This window comes from Pithys albifrons, chromosome 4 (genome assembly GCF_047495875.1).
Source record: "Pithys albifrons albifrons isolate INPA30051 chromosome 4, PitAlb_v1, whole genome shotgun sequence".
Classification (NCBI taxonomy): Eukaryota; Metazoa; Chordata; class Aves; order Passeriformes; family Thamnophilidae; genus Pithys; species Pithys albifrons.
In genome coordinates this window covers 72,855,422-72,875,178 of record NC_092461.1, presented here as the reverse complement: position 1 = coordinate 72,875,178, position 19,757 = coordinate 72,855,422, and the positions used below count along the sequence as shown (strand labels likewise).

Genomic DNA, 19,757 nt, shown 5'->3' with positions numbered 1-19,757 from the left:
GATTCTTAACTCCCTTAAAGCAGAAGCATACTGTTCTGTTTGAGGCACTTGGTTTCTGTTTATGACGGCAAACTTTATTGGATTCAGCTACAAGATTTATTGCAGGAAAAACAATTGCGTTTCAGGTGCATAGATTTCTTTTGAGGTTTTTTTTCCACATAATGAAAGCATAGAGAATACACAATGCTCTGATACAGCAAACAGTGTAAGTGGTTTCCCTTCTCCTACTAAGGCAGTGCCACTGTCAGTATATGATTCCCAACCGTTTTCATGTGAACAACAGAAGGCATTTTCAAGTTCAGATTGGATGGGGCTCTGCACAACCTTGTCTAGTGGGAGGTGCCCCTTCCCAGGCAGGGGCATTGGAGTTAGATTATCTTTAAGGGCCCTTCCAACCCAAACCGTTCTTTATGAACTCTGTAGGAATGCTGTAAATAAACAAAATTACAGCACAACACTGGTCTTGTTTATTCATCAGTCGAATAGAAAGGATGCAAAGGATTATTCCAGGTGTTCAGAGAAGTACCAAATGAAACTCTAATTCTGATTGCAACAGGCAATAGTAGAAATCAACCAAATCACACAAAAAATCCATGAAGTCAGATGCGCTTTAGGGGCTCACTGAACTTTTTCCTGACAAATGTACTCCTCTGTCCATCACCAATGCTGCAACACCAGAGGTCTCATGAGTAACAGAAGTTCATGTAACGTGTGTAAAGCAGCTAACTGTGAATAGATGGGAACTAATGCAGAATATTTAAGTCTTACAACAGCCAGTTATGATGGGAGTGACTGATAAACCTGCCTAAGCTTTTTTATTTTGTTGTAGTTTCAATACTGAAAAAGAGGTTATTTTAAAGGCAGTTTTAATGAGGTCTTTAATTACTACAGATTTATGATTTTAGCATGGGGGATCAGATGTGAATAAAACCTATATGGTTTGGAATAGAAAGTTACTAAAGGTGAAGAAATGCAAAGGGAAAAAATGGAAGTAGGACAGAGACATCAAAGGTTGAAAATGAAGTCAAAGAAATAAAACAGACAAAGAAGTGATACTAATAGTAAGCATTTCCTTTCTAAATGTTACTAAGGTGACAAAGAAGGCATTCAGTAAATAAGAAAGGAATATGGAGCTATTTCGACAACTGGATGACTGTAAACGTTTTTACATGACCTCACTGTCGAACCTGAAACATTGCAGTTGCAACAACGTTTTTCTCAAGAACATTTCTGAGGCATACTGAAATCCTCAGATCAATACTACAGTGTCTGGAATAAAAACTAAATTTAGAAGCAGCTGTTTCAATAGAATTTTGCTTTGCTAATGTGGGAGTGAATTATAATATCTGGAAAGGTGTTATGGTCAATAACTATCTTCCATGCATCATTTCCCATTAAAACATAGAGATGAATAGCCAAAATACTGCAGACAATCTGAGTGATCTTTTAGTGTTTGGGTAATGTTATCAGGTTATCATTTCTGCATCTTTCAGGGGCTGAAGATCCTCAGGGCGGCTCCAGTCCTTTTCTTGAGAAAACAGGCTGAGCATTGTGGTAGCTGGGTGAGATTTCTTTTCCCCCAGCAAACTGTGTATTTGTGGAAAAATAAGGTTTCATGCCACCAAACGAAGAAGGCAGGGCGGAACACGGGTGCTGCTCAGAGAAGGACGAAGCAGGGAGCAGGCACTGAATAGATGGATACATAAAACCCTGAAAATTTTCTAACTCCTTTCAGTCCAGACAACAACCATCAAATATATTTCAATAATATTTCAAATGAACTTTAACATCTGAGCGAGGGGAGGAAACAGGGGGGAAGAAACCACTCATCATCCTGCAACTCGGGAAGGTGTGCCAAGTCCCTTTGCTTCTCATTTCGTGGGCATCTTAATCCTGGGTCATCCAATTAAAGAAAACCTCCTTCGGCGGTTTTACGCGCGCAGCACATCAACTCCCTTTGTTTACACACTGGAACAAGATGTTCTTTCGGGTTCCGACAAGAAAGGGGCTGAGGCGCTAACGCGGGATCGCTGCGAGCCGGCAGGGGCTGGCTCGGTTCGGCACGGTTCGGAGCGGGTCGGCACGGACGAGGAGGGCACGGCGGGCACCGCCACGCCGGGGGCTGCCTCAGCCGTAAGTACGGGCCAGCGAGGAGGTCGCGCCCCGGGAGAGGGCCGGGCGCTGGGGGCTGTTCGCACGGAGGGCGGTGCGGCGAGAGGCGCCGGCGGGTCGGCCCGGGGTCCGAGGGGCCGCCCCCGCCGCCACCTCCGACCACCGCCACCTCCGACCACCGCCCCCGCCCCGGCGGCGCCCCCAGCGCCGCGTCCCCGGGGAGCCGCCCCGCCCGCCGCGCTGCACCACGGGAGCTGTAGTCTGTAGTCCGGCCCGCCATGGCCCTCCCCTGCCCTGCCCTGCCCGCCGCCCCCGGCCCGCGGCTGCTCTCGCGAGGCTTCGGGCGCCGGGCGCGCGCTGGGGCGGGGGGCGCCGCCGCCGCCGCCGCGGGGATGTTGGGCGCGGGCGCGGTCCCCCCGCGTGACGTCACAGCGCATTGTTGTGAGCGCGGCGGAGCATCCCCCAAGCTGTCACAGCTGTGCCGCCGCCGCGGGGAGCCGCTCCCCCACTCCTCCGCCTCCGCCTCCTCCTCCTCCTCCGCCCCCGCCCCTCCCCTCCCGCCCCGGGGGCTCCAGCGCTCCGTGTCACCGTATCATTGTCCGCGCGGAACCCCTCCGGGCGCCCCCCCACTCCCGCCCCGATCCGCCCTCCCCCCGGCCCCCCCGCCCAGAACCACCTCAATGAGATGCAAACATGAAAGACAAGAGGAAGAAGAAGGACCGCACCTGGGCCGAGGCTGCCCGCCTGGTAGGTGCCGCGGCGGCAGCAGCAGCAGCAGCAGCAGCAGCATTGTGTCCGTGTGTGTGTGTGTGTGTGTGTCTGTGTGTGTGTGTTTCCATGTGTGTGTCTGTGTGTGTACACGTGTGTGTGTGCGCACATGTGTGTGTATGTGTGTACACGTGTGTGTGTGCACATGTGTGTGCGGTGCGGCGCGTCCCGCCGCCGCCAGCCCGGCGCGCTGCCCGCCCCGCCGCTTTGTTGCCGGCGGTCGGGGCCGGCGGGGAGGGACGGGAGGGGGAAGAGAGAGAGAGAAAGAGTGTGAGAGAGACTGAGGGGAAGAGTGTGCGAGGGGCTCCGAGTGGAGGATGAGGGAGAGGGAGCCAGGGCGTGTGTGCAAGGAGCGGGAAGGGGTGCGGGAGTGCCCGTGCGGGAGGGAGCGCGGCCGGCGGGGAGGGAAGGGTCGGATGCGAGTGCCGGGGTGAGCCCGGGCGGACGGTCCGGGCAGCCCGCGGCTCTTCCTCCCGTCCCCGCCTGCCTGGAGAGGAGAAATAGCTGCGTCTCTTCCGCGGTGTGTGCGTGAGGAAATTCCTCTATTCTTTTCTTCTTTATTTGCGTGAGTGTGCGTGTGTGTAAAATGGCCAGGGATTGTGCCTATCTCTGCAAAGTTCGTGCATCAGATATCCCAAGGAAATGCCTGCTTTTAATCTAGAGAAAAGTGAAATAGACGGGAATTGCCTTTTCATCCCGTTAGTGCGGACAGGAGGACCGGGGTGAGGGGCGTTAGAGGCAACTCTGTCCTGGGATTTTGCTTCACCCTCTGTACTTCTCCTACCGAGCCGGTAAATATCCAGGGCAATCAAACCCGCTTCTGGAAGGGCTCTGTGGCTCGGGAGAGCCAGTCCATTCCCACTTCATTAAGAAACTGTCTCCCTTACCCTACTGTATCTGTTTTCATGATACTGTATTACTGTTTCCTAAGTGTAACAGCACATTATTTATGTTGTTTTTCCGTTTCAGAGTATGTTCGGGTTCTCTCCATTGTAGGAATTTTAAAACAAATAGTTATCCACAGTACAGCACATATGGTTGTACACGTTCCTATGTGTTTCTTCTGCAAAGTTGGATCTGGTTCAGCTTCAGCCGAGTGTGTAGTAAGATGATGAAGCTGGAGATGTTGCTGGTTATGTTGCTTTTTGTATCTACACCAACTTTATCTTCTGTTCATCTCTGATACAGACTGAATTGCTTAAGTAACATGCCAGTACTAATGTTGCATCTGTTTCTGGTAATGGGTAATGATATCTTACCACTATTATTTGTTTAGTTTATTTGTGAAGCGCTTTTCCTGTCAAAATGTTTTCACCTCGTTATATGAATTCCTAGATGGAAGTTCAGCCTCTCTCTCTCTCCTATATAAATAATTATAAGGTATTAAACAGCCACTACCTATAGATGTCTCTGTGAGCTGTATCAAGGTATTCTCGTAGTCTTGGGCAGCTCTAAATTCAGAAGTGGCTCACTGTACATCCCCCAACATTTTGTAATAATGCAGCATTAGTGAAGATGTTCTGATATGGTGTCGCTGCTGTCCGCTTTTATTTCTCATGACCATAAGAGAAGTTTAACTGCAGTAAAACACTCACCTTTGCCAAAATAGTTTTGGCAGTGGATGTTGCTACGGTACTTGTTTCTCTGTGCTTTAAACTGACAACATGTATTCAGAAGTCTATAAAATACATCCATGGCTGTTGTAACTTTATTCTCTCAAGTTGCTGCTGCATTTATCATTATAAGCTGTATTTTGTTTGACAAATGTGTATAAAAGAATTTATTGTGTATCAAGTAAAATTGCTTTTCCCATGTGGTCAAATATATGGAAAAGTTTAAAGCCTCTGGAGAACAAAAACATTGCTGTGGAGAAGGGCTAAGACTCTTATTTTCATGATGTTGTATCACCTCATATTTCCCTCAGAAGAGTCATGATTTGCTGGAATCACGTAAAATGTAAGATGTTACGCTGCTGTATATAAGTGGTGAAGATACACGAGGTCCCCAGTGTGGTTTTGTCCAGCCTCCTGGAATTGCCACGTTCTGTAGAGGTTGTCCCAAGTCTCTCATGTGAATTATATGTAGTGCTTCTCAGAGCAACTACAGTTTTGCACTGGGCTTTACTACGTTTGTAGTCACTTTTGTTTGCAAGTCACAATGAAAGATTGAAGCCAAAATTGCTTCTCCTTACAGTGTTTTATGTTAGGACCCTGATGGTTCATTATTACTTTATTTTCTTGGGTTACATCAATAATGTATTACTGCTAGGTTTGATTAAATCAATTTCATTCCACAGACAAGTAAACAATGAAGTGATTGATACCTGCTCACAAAAAACGACTCATGAGGTACCTAGATCAATATGTTGTAAAATTCTATGCTGCTGAATTATTTTTAGGAATAAGGCAGTGAATTAATACATATGGCAACTGTATGAATATTTACATGTTAGTTTTTTTACAAAAGTCCTTACATTGCAACAATATTGGGCTTTCAAAGTGAAGTGCTAGAAAGTGTGAGATGACAGAGGTAACTTTGCTGGTATTGCTTTATCACTCTGTTGTGCACTTTAGATGCTGTACTTGCATGTTAGTTTCCCAAGTTCACTCACTAGAGCTGCTGAATTTTAATTTTATTTTCTTTGTTTGTTGTGAGATGCCATACTTAATTTTTATACACTTTTCAGACAGTGCTGAAGCAGATTTTTCTTTTATGTTTCAGTGATACATACACAGCTATTATTAGCAGTACCCAGTAGTTTTACAAATGCAAATGTTTCTATACTTGCAACATGCCTATGAGGTTAAGTATTTTGACCTCTGCGTTACCCATGCTGAGTTGAGGCATGGAAAGATTAAGTACCTTACTCAAAGCTGTTCAGGAAATCTGTGGGAGAGGTAGTTACGGTACCAACAACGTCTCTGTAGTAGTTCTGTTTCATACTCGTAAAATCATCTTCCTTCTATGGCTACACTTTTGCCTATTCATTCTCTATTACTTCTTCTCTCACAGTAATTATAAGAGAAATGGATATGGTCATGTCTCTGTATTCAATCTGTTTTGAAACTTATAATGCACCATGTAATAATCATGGATAAAAAAGAGGACAAAAACTGGATTTGAGCCTGAAATTGTTACACAGCTCTCCAATTCCCACATTCACAATGAAAAAAGCAGAAATACTTCAGAAAAATATTTTACATGACAGCCTTAAAATGCATTGTAATGTGTAAGTGTTAAGGCTCCAAATAGACAGTGTTGTATTTGCACATTTTCAGTATTTGATTATGGGATCTTTGAAGAGTTAAGTGCCTGCAATGCAGTGTTTTTTCAAGCTGTTCCCTTAATTTTTAAAACTCAGGCAGGAAAGGACTGCCATTATATTAATCTCTTGCTGTAAATACCACGTATGTGACACAGGCAGTAAAGCAGGAGCCACTGGCATGTTCTGTATCAGAACTTGCATTTTATGGAAGAAGTCTCCTGCAGAGAGTTGAAACTTTCTGTCTGCGACACACTTCTTTTTTCCTCATGCAAGTCTGCTTATCTAAGGGCAAGGCATAGCCCAGCTTATAAGCATTCCTGAGAAATGAACGCATGTGTGGGATCAATGGAATGGTGGCATACCATGAACAGTTCATGTTACAGAACCCATTTTGTAGAACATACATTTTTATGAACAAAATTGCAACCTGTCTTTAAAACTTGCCAAAGAGTGTATCTCTGGTGTAGTCCTGATATGTCCACTTACTTTGCACTTCGCAGCAGACTACAGCAGTGCTTATGTATGACCTGGGCGTTATCTTGATACCAGTTTTTTGCTCTTTGTGTTTGATAGACTAAGATAGAACACTTGAAAGAACAAGAACAAAAGAAAATCTGTCAAGGAAGGAAGAGAAACATCCTGTCTTTCCTCTGTCTTTTAGTTGATCCTCATTTGATGTAACCGTATTGTTGTTTTCTGGACATATATGAAACTCATTAAAATTGAATAGAATGGTTAAACACTTGAGTAGTTAAAGCAATTTGTAGTGATTCCTTTCAGTTGAAAAAAACTTTTATATGTTTAATTTCACAAGGACTCTCAAGCTGTTTCTGAAAGTCCTGAAATAGTGAATTCTTCCTCTGAGTAATTGCGTACCATAAAATTCTGCATAAAAATAGTGAAATGAAGAATACTGAGAACAAAACCTACCCAAGGATACCCTGCCACACACGTGGCAAAACAGTTTTAAGTAGGTTGCAATGATCCAGCTTTTATCGTTTGACTTCTAGACATGATTCTTTTGTTACTTGTAGAAGTGGGAAAGAGGCCTGAACAAAATGAGTGGAGGCTGCTCACTTTGGGAATGCAGAGCTCAGAAGCGTAGACCATCTGCCTATGAGGGGTGATAGTTTATGGTAGCATATAAAAAAGATTTTTTCTTTTCTGAATAGCTTGCCCTTTCCACTTTTCTGTAAGTGGTATTTTGAAACACAGTTCAGTTCAGTCTCTGCCACTAACTGACAATAAAACAAGAAAATCCAAGAGTAAGACCAGTAGTGCTTGTTTGGTTATTCGTGTGTTGGATCACCTCACTAGTATTTTTGCCCTTTCTTCTCAAAATTTTGCTCTGAAAGAAAGGTTTGCTTGTGCTACTGAAGACTTAATGCTGTATGGTGCTATGGAGAGTCCTTGTGGTTCAGATGATGTGTGTATATTTGGTGCCTAAACAACAAAAGCCCATTGGAATTATGAGCTTGCATGCAACTGTTTAATGTGCCCAAAAGCTGATTGTTGCTTCATCTGGTATGCTGAGATAGTGTGGTTGAAACAGACCATATTGCAGTATGGAAATGTTTTTGTATTGCATCTTAGTATTTGAAGACCACAAATGAAACAAAAAAAGCAAAATAGTAACTTGTGTGTAGCTAGACTAGAGATGACAATCCCTTTGACTTTTATGTTGTCTTCACTTTTGTTACTATAAATAGCATTTTAAAGCATTGTGTGAAAGGCTCTTTGTGTACCTTTAAAAGTGGGAGATTTGACATAACTTTGTTTTATGGTATTAAACATTTCTTTGTTGTTGGCTTAACAGAGACCCACTATTTTCATATTTGTTCTGAGTTAATTCTTTTTCAGACATGCAGAAACATTGTGGCTTGGGAAGTTTTGATGGCCTTTCCCTTTGATCCACAGTCAATGCTGCTTTGAAGAGCTATATTTTATTTTGCTTTGCTCTAGGGTTTCCTTGAGTTTGTTTTATTCAAAATAATTTTTGCACTTGTTAGACAAGGTTAAGCCTGCAGGTTTTGGGTTTTTTTGTAGTACCTTCTGTGGTTTTAATTGTCAATATTTTATTCTGTTAGTATGAAATAATACTATTAAAAAGCATGGGTTTAATAATTTTTATCTTAACAGGTGACCTACAAACAAAATACAAATTTCATCTATTTCAGCTCACCTTTTCCATTTTTCTGGGGTAGATTGAGAGAAAAGACATTTTAACTCTTTATTTTGAGACAGCCCTTTAACCCTTGGTCTTGCAGACCTTCAGGTGGGCAGCAACCTGACACAGGAACAGGACCTGTTCTCGTTAGTGTCACGTTACTTCTGTCAAAGCAGGGTAACATAGGGGAATACTTTTACAGGAACCTAAATATGAGCATTTCTCAACAGTGTGAAGGTGTTCTCAGTGCCTTAAGGTATGATTTAATGTTCACTGTTATAGTGAATGTTTCCAGTGGCTTCTGACTTGCCTTTCTCTGTAGAAGAGGCAATATTTTCCTGACATACTGCATGCTTCTGTTGAAATAACTGATGTTTTTTCTTCTTCCAGTAGATTTGGTCAGTTACATATGAGCCCATGGAACCATAGTGAGGTAGTTTCCACCAACCCCACCCAACACCCTACCCACCCTTCATAGCTAGGTTGCTTTGGATTTGCTAGCCCAGTTCACTAGTTCCCTGGATCAAAACATGTCATTGCAGAATCCTAGTCTGGACCAGGTAGCAAGGTGAAAAGCCAAATTTACTGTACTTAATACTGGAGCTTTTCTTTGTTCTTTGTACAGTCACTTGGAGAGTGATTTGCTAAACTTGACCTCTTGCTTTGGAGGGATAGGATTTGATGGTTTTTTTGTTTGGTTTTTTTTTGTTTGTTTTGTTTTGGGTTGTTTTTTTTTTAATGCTGTAAGATTCAAGGTATTTTCCCTTTTGCTGGGTATGATGATGATAATCTTGCCATTCCTTGTAGTTAGCCATAACTAAATAGAGGCTTCCTTTTGTGGTCTCAGGACCTGGGAGAAGATGTGATTAGTTGAAATTATTTAATTATGGTTCCATGGGTTCCAGTTGAAATGGAGCAATTCCTCCTTCTGAGGAATGTGCAGACTGAAGGAATGAAATACCTTAGCCTTCGCTCTGGGTCTGCTTCCAGTGTAAAAGCAGAACAATAAGCAGCATATCCTGGTACAGCCCATTTGCTCATCCTGTTAGTCCAGGTAGCAAATGCTCCTGCTGTTCAAGTGCAACAGTTTGGTTGGAAGTGGCCCATTTAATCACTTGCCAGCTTTGAATGACAATTTTCTTCCTCCATATCTTATACTGTCCCTCTGAGGCTGCTCTGTTTTTGCAAAGTTCTGCTAGATAGTTTTCTGTTGCTGGATTTGCTTTCTTGGGAGGAGATGTATTTGCTGGGAATGGAGAAGGTAGAGGTGCCTCGAGATTAGCCTTCAGCTAATCTTCGTTTGAAAGGGTGACCTACAACTTTCTGAATGGCAGTAGTGCTTTAGCACAGACATCGTGAGTGTCAAGAAACAGTTAATAAGCCATCTGGCAGTGCATGCTGTCTTCATGGAGCTGCTTTGGTGTCAGAGCACTGATTGCGATTAGGGGTAGTACTTAGTGTTGAAGGGGTCTAGAGCAGCTCCATTTACTTTGGTTCAAGCAAGTTCTGGTATTCCTGATGTTGGAACAGAAATCTCCGGGTGATCTGATGTTTCCATCCTTTGACTGTTAAAGGCTCAGCTCTCTTTAGTTGCTTGAGCTCAGCAGGACAGGATCTGTGTGGACTCTGGCACATAACTTTCCTCACTGTCTGAGGATCTTTTACATGACTTCTTAACATATTGAATTAAGCTGTTGCATGGCAGGTTGTGCCTCTGATGTGGCATCCTGTACCTCAGGTGTATGAGAAGACTTGCTTTGTAGTGTTGCTTTGAGTTTGGTTTCTGTCTTTACAGAATCTACCAGAATCTGAACTGCAATTCAGTCTGTTGTCTGGAATCATCAGACACATCAGAGGGTTGGGCTATATAGTTCTCCATAGAAGACATTTCAGGTCATGTCCTAGATTATTGTTCATGATTTTGGAGTGTCAGAAAGTAATTTATTTAAAAGGCACATATTGCATGTTCTATTTTAAAATTGCCCTCCTATATATATACACTGGTCTAGCCAAGCCTGTGGTGAGAATCTACTCACTGCTTGTAGAGGCTCAGCTCTAGAGATCATTATCCTGTGGGTGACAGTTGCATCCTATAGAGCATAATCTGATTTACAGATAACATTTCCTAAACTTCTAAACCATTGAAGTGTTCCTTGAGAGACAAGATCTTGAGCTACTAGATTATTTGTTTCAGAGAACTCAAAGCTATTTTCTTTCTTTCTTGTGATCTTGCTTAAGTATAAACAGGATTAGGAATTCAGTGAAGCAATTCTTCCAGGTATAGTTTGTTTGTTTTATTGTAGTTAGCTTCCTGTGTAACTTGGAAGGGAAGAGAGTCTTCTCTGAACTATGTATCAAACATTGAAGGTCAAAGTTTTACTCTGTTTCAGCTGACACTTCACCTAGAGAACCTGCCTAACTGTGTGTGGTGGATCACATAGTGTGTGAAATGCCTTTTGAAATGTCCATTGTGTAGTATCTCACAGTCAGCCATCATGTCCTGTATGATTTGTTCTTGCTTTTGTGATTTGAATCTTCTTTTTATATGAGACTCAACCACTATTGTATTGCCAAAGTACTTTATTCTTCATAAAGTTTAAACTTTCTGGTTTGATTATTTTTCTTTCTGTTCCATCAGTTGTAACTGAACAACTATTAATATCATTTTTTGGGTAAATGTTAATTCTTTTTACATCTCAAAATTCCCAGTTATCCGTCAGCTGGTGACATTGCTGTGTTAGAGAAGGAAGTGACATTCATTCCATGTCACTATGCCTGCCTGCCAATATTGCCTACCTAGCAAGGGTAGCAGGAGAAAATAGACCTCTATTGTCCATAGCCTGATGACATTCTTCTGGAGCAAGATTCTGACAGCTATCTCAAAATCATGACATTCTCAGGTCATACCAACTTCTTGAACCTAATTTGGCATTTCTGTCATTTAGAAATTCTAGACAGGTAAGACCAATGAGAAATTCTTTGGAATTTGGTGTTGAGAGTGAGAGAAGCATCTTAATTAGAGCATAACTTTAATAATTATAGGAGATAAAGTTGGAGAGGGCCTCCAGGTCACCTTGTCTGTTTAAACTTGAAAAGAAGTCACATCCCCCAAGTTAGTTGTAGTTTTGTGAAATCAATAAAATTGCTTGCTAGCTTTCATTCCCCATGGAAGCTGGGACTTGTCTGTCTTTGCCACAATCTGAACTTTTTTTGTGGAAATTCATATTCTACTTTAAAAATTGAGAGAACTAGGAAAATAAAATGATTATGAAAAGTTGTCTGATGGGCATGATTTAGAATTCAGATGCATTGTCTTTTTTTCCTGACAGTGACTAGACAGAAAAGAACAATATTCTTGTACAAATTGAGAATTCTGTGTCCACTTGATGGTTCTCATTCATATTCTCTGGGGTTTTTTGAGGCATTTTGCAGTTAGTCTCTTGATTTTTTTGCGAGTTTGATGCAGCAATACCACAGCAGGTTTGTGTGTAGAGCAGCAGTGCTTAGAGCATTCTGATCTATTTCATAACTTGTTTTGTTCATAATGCAGATTGAGACATCTTGCTAGCGCTCGTTTTCTGTTTTGTAAAGAAAAAAGAAAAATAACTGAGTGAGACTCACTGTCTAGCTGTGGAATAAGCTCCATAAATCACTGTTGGAGAACTCTTCAAATAAGTTTCTGTTAAAAAGATGGTAATACTTTTTTGTTACTGGTTTAAAGATGATCCATGGCTCCACAGGTGTCTATCTTTCTGAAGATGTCAGGGGTCAGGACTGTCAAGTGTTTGCCCAGGTTATTGTTCTTGTATTGAGGTCTATTGGTTTTAAACTTTGGGTTGGTTGTGTTTTTTTTGTTTGGTTTGGTTTTTGTGCTTTCGGGGGTTTTTGTGGTGTGGTTTTGTTTGTTTTGTTTTGATGGGGTTGTTGGTTGTGGGGCTTTTTTGGTCAAGAATAAGAAAAATCTTTGTAGCCCATTTTGCTACACTGGCAATCCTTGTCAAACAGGTTGCTTGTCTTCCTTTCTTTTTGTTCCTGGGATGCTGTTCTGTCAAGTTGTGTTGCGTTGTTAAACATCTCCTATCTGTTAAGCACATGTCTGCAGAATGGCTGGACAGTTCCGCAAACGCTTGGGTCCATCAGACCAGGTCATAGAAGAGAAGCGGGCAGTGTTCCTTCCTCTAGAGCATGAGGTGCCTTTAATAGGTCTACTGATCTTTTAAAATAATGGTGGAGATTCTATGATGATTTAGGTCGCCCTGCCCAGTACATCTGTGCAGCTGGAGACTTTGAATAGAGATCACAATACAACAGTGGCCTCCTGGGCAATACTTAAAGTGCTTTTGCCAGGCATTCCAAAAGGAAATATTTGCTAGGAGGATAGAGTAAGGATTGAATGTTTTGCTGTGATCTTTTGAATTCCTGACTTAGCAGCCCAAATCTTATATGTATATGCATATGTATATAAAACAAGTATTCAAGTGTTGGGTTAACTATTGGGTTACAGGCCTATCAAACTGACTGGAAGAATCATAGAAACAGGGCTTCATGACTGGGACATTTGATCTGCCTATAATGAGCCTCAGCATCCTTTGGGGAGATAGCAAGAAGTGGATGCTGCTTCCAGCTCTTGGGTGGGTCCAGTACTGTGGTTGTTTCATCCTGCCAATAAAATTCTTCATGCTAAAATGCTGTTCCTCTGGTCAGTGTTCAGGGATCAGCTGGCTCAATGCCAGTTTCCCCTATTGGTTTTGGAATGAGAGCTGCCCTTCTGAGTGGAATGTAAAGGGTAATCAGCCCTATGACTTTCTCTTGGATTGATGCCCCTTGTCTTTAGTAAAAGTCTGTTAGTGAAACCTGTGGGGTTTGGAGCATGAGATGGGCACCCAAAGACCAGACACTGAAATAAAATGGAATTGCTGCTTTAAGGTAGCTTGAACATTGCAGGTTTTTTATGAAGAAGGATCTTTCCTTCGTCATAATGATGATCTTTGAATGATGATGAACCCTACTAAGTGGTTGTGATGTTAAAATATGCTCTGGTTTAGATTTGTAGAACCACTTAAGAACTAGAGGGCTGTGGCTTCATAAAGTAAACTCAGAGATTTTTATCAATCTGTCTGTGCTAGTTACAGCATGCTTTTTATTCATGCATCACTGATTGTTGCATTTACTAAGTACCTGTACTATTGATCAAACCTTCACAGTAAATGTTTGATGTTCACTGTAACCATTGTGGGTTGTTAATTTAGCCTCCAGGCCCACAGCAGCATCAGCACTTGAGGAAGGAGACTTCAGAACTTGTATACTGCTGTATGGGGAGTTTTCCAAAGAAAGAGATTATAAATACAGGAGAAATGAACAGATACATGAAGGGTGCAGGATACAGTGCAAGAGAAAAGCAATATTAGGAGTGGGCAGAGTAGACGGCCTTGAGGAAAAAGTTCGTGTCTGAGCGATGATTTGAGCTGTTGTATTTCATGGACTCCAAAACAGTAGCCTTCAGGTCTTTGAACGACACAGTGAAAACATCAATAGTAGATGGAGAACTAGAAAAAAATCTAAGTAATAGAATCAGAACAGTTGATCAAAAATGTTTTGTATGGATTGCGAAAGATTAGAAAAGCATTGCTATTTTGCGAAAGAAAACACTGGTCTCCATGAATTCATAGGGTTACCTACTTTGCTTGGAAATACTGTTTGACACATCAAAACATTGTCATCATGCTGTACAGGATGTCCAGAGAAGCTGTGATTCCCCAGTCTCTGGAAGTGTTCAAAGCCATCTTGAATGGGCTTTGAGCAATGTGGCCAGTAAAAGATGTCCCCCTGCCCATGGCAGGATATTTGGAACTAGGTAATCTCTAAGGTCTCTTCCAACCCAAATCATTCTGTGGTTCTATAATTTGCAGAGCCTTTTACACTTCTATTAACTAAAAAAAAACAACTCCAAGAAAATAAATATCTGTCTGTATAGTAAATTTTAACTGTCCTTAACAATGACAGACTCAGTTTCACACTATAATTTCCATGTGCTAACTCATTATATTAGTGTCTGAGCTGTAGGAGAAGGTTTCAAGCTACTTAAAGTAATGTTAAATAGACTGAAATAATGCTCCTGTCTTCATTTTGAGCCAGGTCTACAAAACAGGCTGCCTAGATAAGTGAGATTGGTATAAATGCATGGTGGCTCGGAAATGGTTCTGAAAGAGCGGCAAAGAGAATAAGAGATTTAAGAAGATTAAAAAAACACTGCACCTGTTTTCTGTTGTCAGCATTGCTGGAGCTGTTGTGACAAGAAGTTCATGTGTTAATTAAAGTACTGTTAAATGTTCATTTTATAGAAAAATTTGGGTGTGGAGGAGGAGGGAAGGGATCTGCATCCTGAGATTTAATTTTCTGGAAAAAATGAGGTTTTAAATGCTCCATACATACATAATAATAGTTATGAAGCTTAGTACTTTTAGTACTTGCATACATTTTCTGGGATTAGTAGAAGAGAATGAAACTGGGTTTGCATCTGTTGGCATGTCATGCGGTGAAAGGAGTGTGTGCCTGGGTGATACTGATGTAATCCTAAGGAGAAAAATGACAGGACTGCATTGAAGAAAATGTGAAGCAGTGAAGAAAGCGGAGATGTTCTTATAGCAATGAAGAGTAGAATAGCAAAGATACTAAAGGAGGAAAAAATCAATCTCACTGACAATGAAAAAATGGGAAAAAACCCCACCTTCTCAATTCAAGGATAAAATTGCATTTAATTTGTTTATTTATTAATTTTGCTACCATTTCACTTAATTAGATAATCAGCTGAAGTCCCCAGACCTTTATCTTTATAGTTTGGATTTTTCTCAGGCTTTGGGAGTATAAGGATTGCAAGGAAACACCAAGATGAAAAACCATAATCTGTCTTCTCTCCTTTGTAAGAGACAGGGTCTTGTCTTGGAAATGAAATAGTATGTTTACATTATGTTGCATTCTGTTTCTTTTTAGAGCAAGTTACACTGTGCTCTATCTTGGCCAAAGGATTATTGTTGAAATTACAAATACTCCTTTTGAAATAATGGAAAGAAACAAATTTGTTGTCTGAAACAGTTTCACCTTCATGTGGTAGTAAAAACTCCTATTGGAATTTTCAGAATTGTTTTCAGATTATCTTGCCTAGGTTATTTGTAGAGCAACAATAAAAAAACACCTTCAGGATGGAGATTCTAGGTCTGAGGCTGTCTTGACCATGGTATGGTAGAAGTTTTCAATTCTCAGTGAAGTAGGGAAAAGAGTCAGCAAAATTTCTGCCCTGGACTTCCAGAGCGCAGATTTCAGCCTGTTCAGGACACTGGTTCATAAAGCCTTATGGGAAATAGTTCTAAAAAACTAAGAAGACCAGGAAGGCTGGATATACCTTAAGAAGGAAATCTTAAAGGTGTGGCAGCAGGCCATCCCTGTGTGCTGAAAGATGAGCTATTGGGGAAGAAGGCTGGCCTGGCTGAATAAAGAGCTTTCACTGGAACTTGGGGGAGAAAAAAAAGTTTATGACCTTGGGAAGAAGGGGCAAGCAGCTCAGGAATAGTACAGAGATATTGTTAGGTCTTGTAGGAGAAAATTAGAATGGTGAAAGCTCAGTTAGAACTCCATCCGGTCACTGTGGTGAAAGACAATACAAAGTGTTTTTATAAATGCATTAACAAGAGGGACAAGGAAAATCTCCATCCTTTACTGGATGCATGGGGATACATTGTAACCAAGGATGAAGAAAAGGCCAAGGTACTTAATGCCTTCGTTGCCTCGGTCTTCAACAGAAAGACCCGATATACTCAGGGCAGCCAGTCCCCTGAGCTGGTAGACAGGTGTGGGAAGCAAAATAGACCCCCTCCTCCAGGAGGAAGTAGTGACCTGCTGTGCCACCTAGACAACTCAAAAGTCTACGGGATTGGATGGGATCCACCCAAGGTTGCTGAGGAAGCCAGTGGAAGAGAGTTCACCAAGCCACTCTCCATCATTTATCATCAGTCCTGGTTCACCCAGCAGGTCCCTGAAGACTCGAGTTTGGCCATTGTGATGTCCACTTGCAAGAAGGGTCAGAAGGAGGATCCAGGGAACTACAGGCCTGTCAGCCTGACCATGGTGTCCGGGAGGGTTATGGAATAAATCATCTCAAGAGGCATCTCATAGCACATACACGTCAACTAGGGCCTCAGGCCCAGCTAGCATGGGTTTAGGAAAGTCAGATCCTGCTAGACCAAGCTGATCTTTTATGACCAGGTGACCAATTTAATAGTTCAGGGAAAGCTGTGGGTGTTGCCTTCAGTGAAGTCTTTGATACTGTCTCCCTCATTCTTGTGTAGAAACTGGCTGCTTCTGGCTTGCATGTGTGTACTCTTCACTGGATTAAAAACTGTCTGGTTGGCCAAGCCCAGAGAGTGGTGGTGAATGGTGTTAAATCCAACTGGTGGCCCATCTCCAGTGATGTTCCCCAGGGCTCAGGTTGAGGCCACTCCTCTATAACATGTTTATTGATGGTTTAGACTAGGGGGTCAAGTGCACCCTCAGTCAGTTTGCAGATGACACCAAGTTGGGTGACAGTGTTGTTCTGCTGGAGGGCGGGAAGGCTCTGCAGAGGGTTCTGGACAGGCTGGATCGATGGGCTGAGGCCAGTGGTATGAAGTTGAATAAGCTGAACTGCTGAGTTCTGCACTTGGGTCACAACAACCCCCCACAGCACTTCAGGCTCAGGGAGGGGTGGCTGGAAAGTTGTCCAGTGGAAAAGGACCTTGGGGTCCTGGTCAACACCCAGCTGTGAACATGAGCCAACAGTGTGCCCAAGTGGCCAAGAAGGCCAATGACATTCTGCCCTGTATCAGCTCTAGTGTGGCCAGCATGACCAGGGAAGTGATTGTCCCCCTGTACCAAGCACTGGTGAGGCCACACCTTGAGTACTGTGTCCAGTTCTGGGCCCCTCATGTTAGAAACAACATCAAGGTGCTGGAGTGTGTCCAGAGAAGGGCAACAGAGCTGATGAAGGGTCTAGAAAGTAAGGCATATGAGGAATGGCTGAGGGAGCTGGGTGAGGTTGGTTAGTTTGGAGAAAAGGAGGCTCAGGGGTGACCTTATCACTCTCTACAACTACCTGACAGGAGGTTGAAGCCAGGTGAGGGTCAGTCTCTTCTCCCAGGAAACTAATGACAGGACAAGAATAAATGGTCTCAAGCTGTGCCAGAGGAGGTTCAGGTTGGACATAGGGAAGAATTTTTTCCATGAAGGGATCATTAAGCATTGGAACAGACTGCCCCATGAGGTGTCGGAATCATCATACCTGGAAGTGTTCAAGAAATGACTGGATGTGGCACTTAGTGCTGTGTTTTAGTTGGCATGGTGGTGCTTGGTTGAAAGTTGAACTCGATGATCTTGGAGGTCTTTTCCAACCTTAATGATTCTGTAATTTTATGATTGTTTCCAAAGTACAGTATGAATTCAGTAGTTAGACTGGATGTCCAATTTGAGGCAGTGTCATTTTTCCATACAGCTAAAATTTATATTATTATCAACTTATAGAACATTAAAATTATATGCCTAATCCCCATAGACATTCAATTTGTTTGCTGGTAGCATTTCCTAGGAACTGACAATTTTCAGTGCTGCATTTGCTAAAGAGATGTGACTTTGGGAAAACTCAGATTGTCATGTGTACCTATGTTGTTTCACATAGAAAAAGAATAAAACCTATGATGGAATATACTGTATAACAGACATGTTTTACTCTCTTTGTTTGCTTTTCTTGGGTTACAGTTACCATCCTGACAGGTAACAGTTTAATCTGTTCAGTGTATAGTGAGGGTCTTAGGATAAGAAATGTGCTATGGTATTAAGGACCCTTAAAAATGGAGGCTTGTCTTGAACAGGAAGCCTATCTTTGTGAGAATTCTCTGTATTTATATTCCCTTATAAAATTGTCTGTGATTCCACTCTGTTGACCAATTACTTGGTTGTGATTATGGTGTTTGGTGATGGTAATGCATGCTGTGTGTGGCTGATGGCCATCTTGCACTGTAACGTGGTCCTGTGCTTGTCCAGCTTGACTTGGAGGGGTCAGCCAGTCTCATAGCTTGAAATAATTCCTTCAGACAGGGTCAGGAGTTTGGAGCCTTCACAACAATTGCACATTATCCTGAACATTTTCAGGTTGTACCCCCATGGGGGAAGCCATGTTTAGTATTTTGTTTCGAGATCTGATTACAAAATGTAGGTTTAACAATCAGTATTTTGTCTCTTCACAAACTCCAGCTTTTAAGTCACTGTTCACTTGTATTCTCCACGGGCTGGAGGTCCTATTGAATCTGTACACCTGTGCCAAGTGGTTGTGCCTATTGGTTTTAATCTCTAAGGGAAATCAGCATCCAGCTGGTAGACAGTTGTACTGATGAGGACCCATTGATTTTTCTCTCCTATCCACTTACCATCAATAAGAAATGTCCTTAGCTTTCACAATACTTTTTCCCTGCCATAATGTTGCCCTCTTACCTGGCTGGTCTCACTGTCAGGACTGGTCTCGGTTGCTGTTCACATTGAATGTGGTTGTGATTAATAGCCTGATAAAAACATTTAAGTCAATATTTGAGAAGCCTAGATAAAGATAACACTTCATCGTGAGAGCTTTTTAATAATGTGTCCTGTCTGATGTACACCAATGGTAAAGAATTGCTGTTTAAAAAGAAAGCTTTTATATCAAGGACATTTATGGTTTAGCAGTATCCAGAAAAGGAGAATTTAAGAAAATGAAGACAATTCATGTTCCATTTTTTGAGAAAAATAATACTTTCCTTTTTAACAGAAATTTTGCTTATCATGTTGGTAGTTTTTTTACAGCACAGTATTACTTGAAGTATTTTCTTTCACAAGAAGGAGCAGGCAGCACGTAAACAAAATATTCTGTGTGTATTTCTCCAAAGTGATAGGCTTTTGAAAGATTATTTTCTTCAATTTAGGATGTTTGGATTATTTTACAAGGTCTGGGAAGATGTAAGCATGTAACTTTTCTGAGATAGTGAGGAATGCTGTTTATACAGCTTTTACAAACAGAGATACAGAGCCATTATTTGTTCTTTATAATCTGCCTGTATTGTGACAAATGTTTCTTAGTAATAGTTGTTAAGTAGTGTATCTTTAAACCTTTAAACAGATGCTACCAAAAATTGCTATAAACAACCAATATGGACTTCAGTTCTACAGTAAATGGTGTATTTAAGAGGACAAGTGTGGGTGGAGTTAGGTGACGAGATGGGGGAAAGGACTGTGTGGAAACACTGCTAAGAAGGAGTGAACAAATAAATGACACAAAATGAATGTGAGTTAGTGAGCTGCAAAATATTATCCTATTTTTGAAGATCTTAGATGACTAATTGTCAGCCACACTATATGCAAGTAATGTGGGCTTCCAAACCTGTGGCAATT

The 19,757-nt window shown here is 41.9% G+C and overlaps 1 protein-coding gene across 1 annotated transcript in view; it reads left to right on the top strand.

The window, feature by feature from the left end:
* Positions 1–2,764: 2,764 nt before the first annotated feature.
* Positions 2,765–19,757, top strand: part of ASXL3 (ASXL transcriptional regulator 3) — a 131,784-nt gene continuing 114,791 nt past the window's right edge. The window contains exon 1 of the mRNA XM_071554596.1: positions 2,765–2,859. Coding sequence (XP_071410697.1) covers positions 2,806–2,859 — 54 coding nt within the window. The 5' untranslated portion in view covers positions 2,765–2,805. The remainder of the gene's footprint in view (positions 2,860–19,757) is intronic.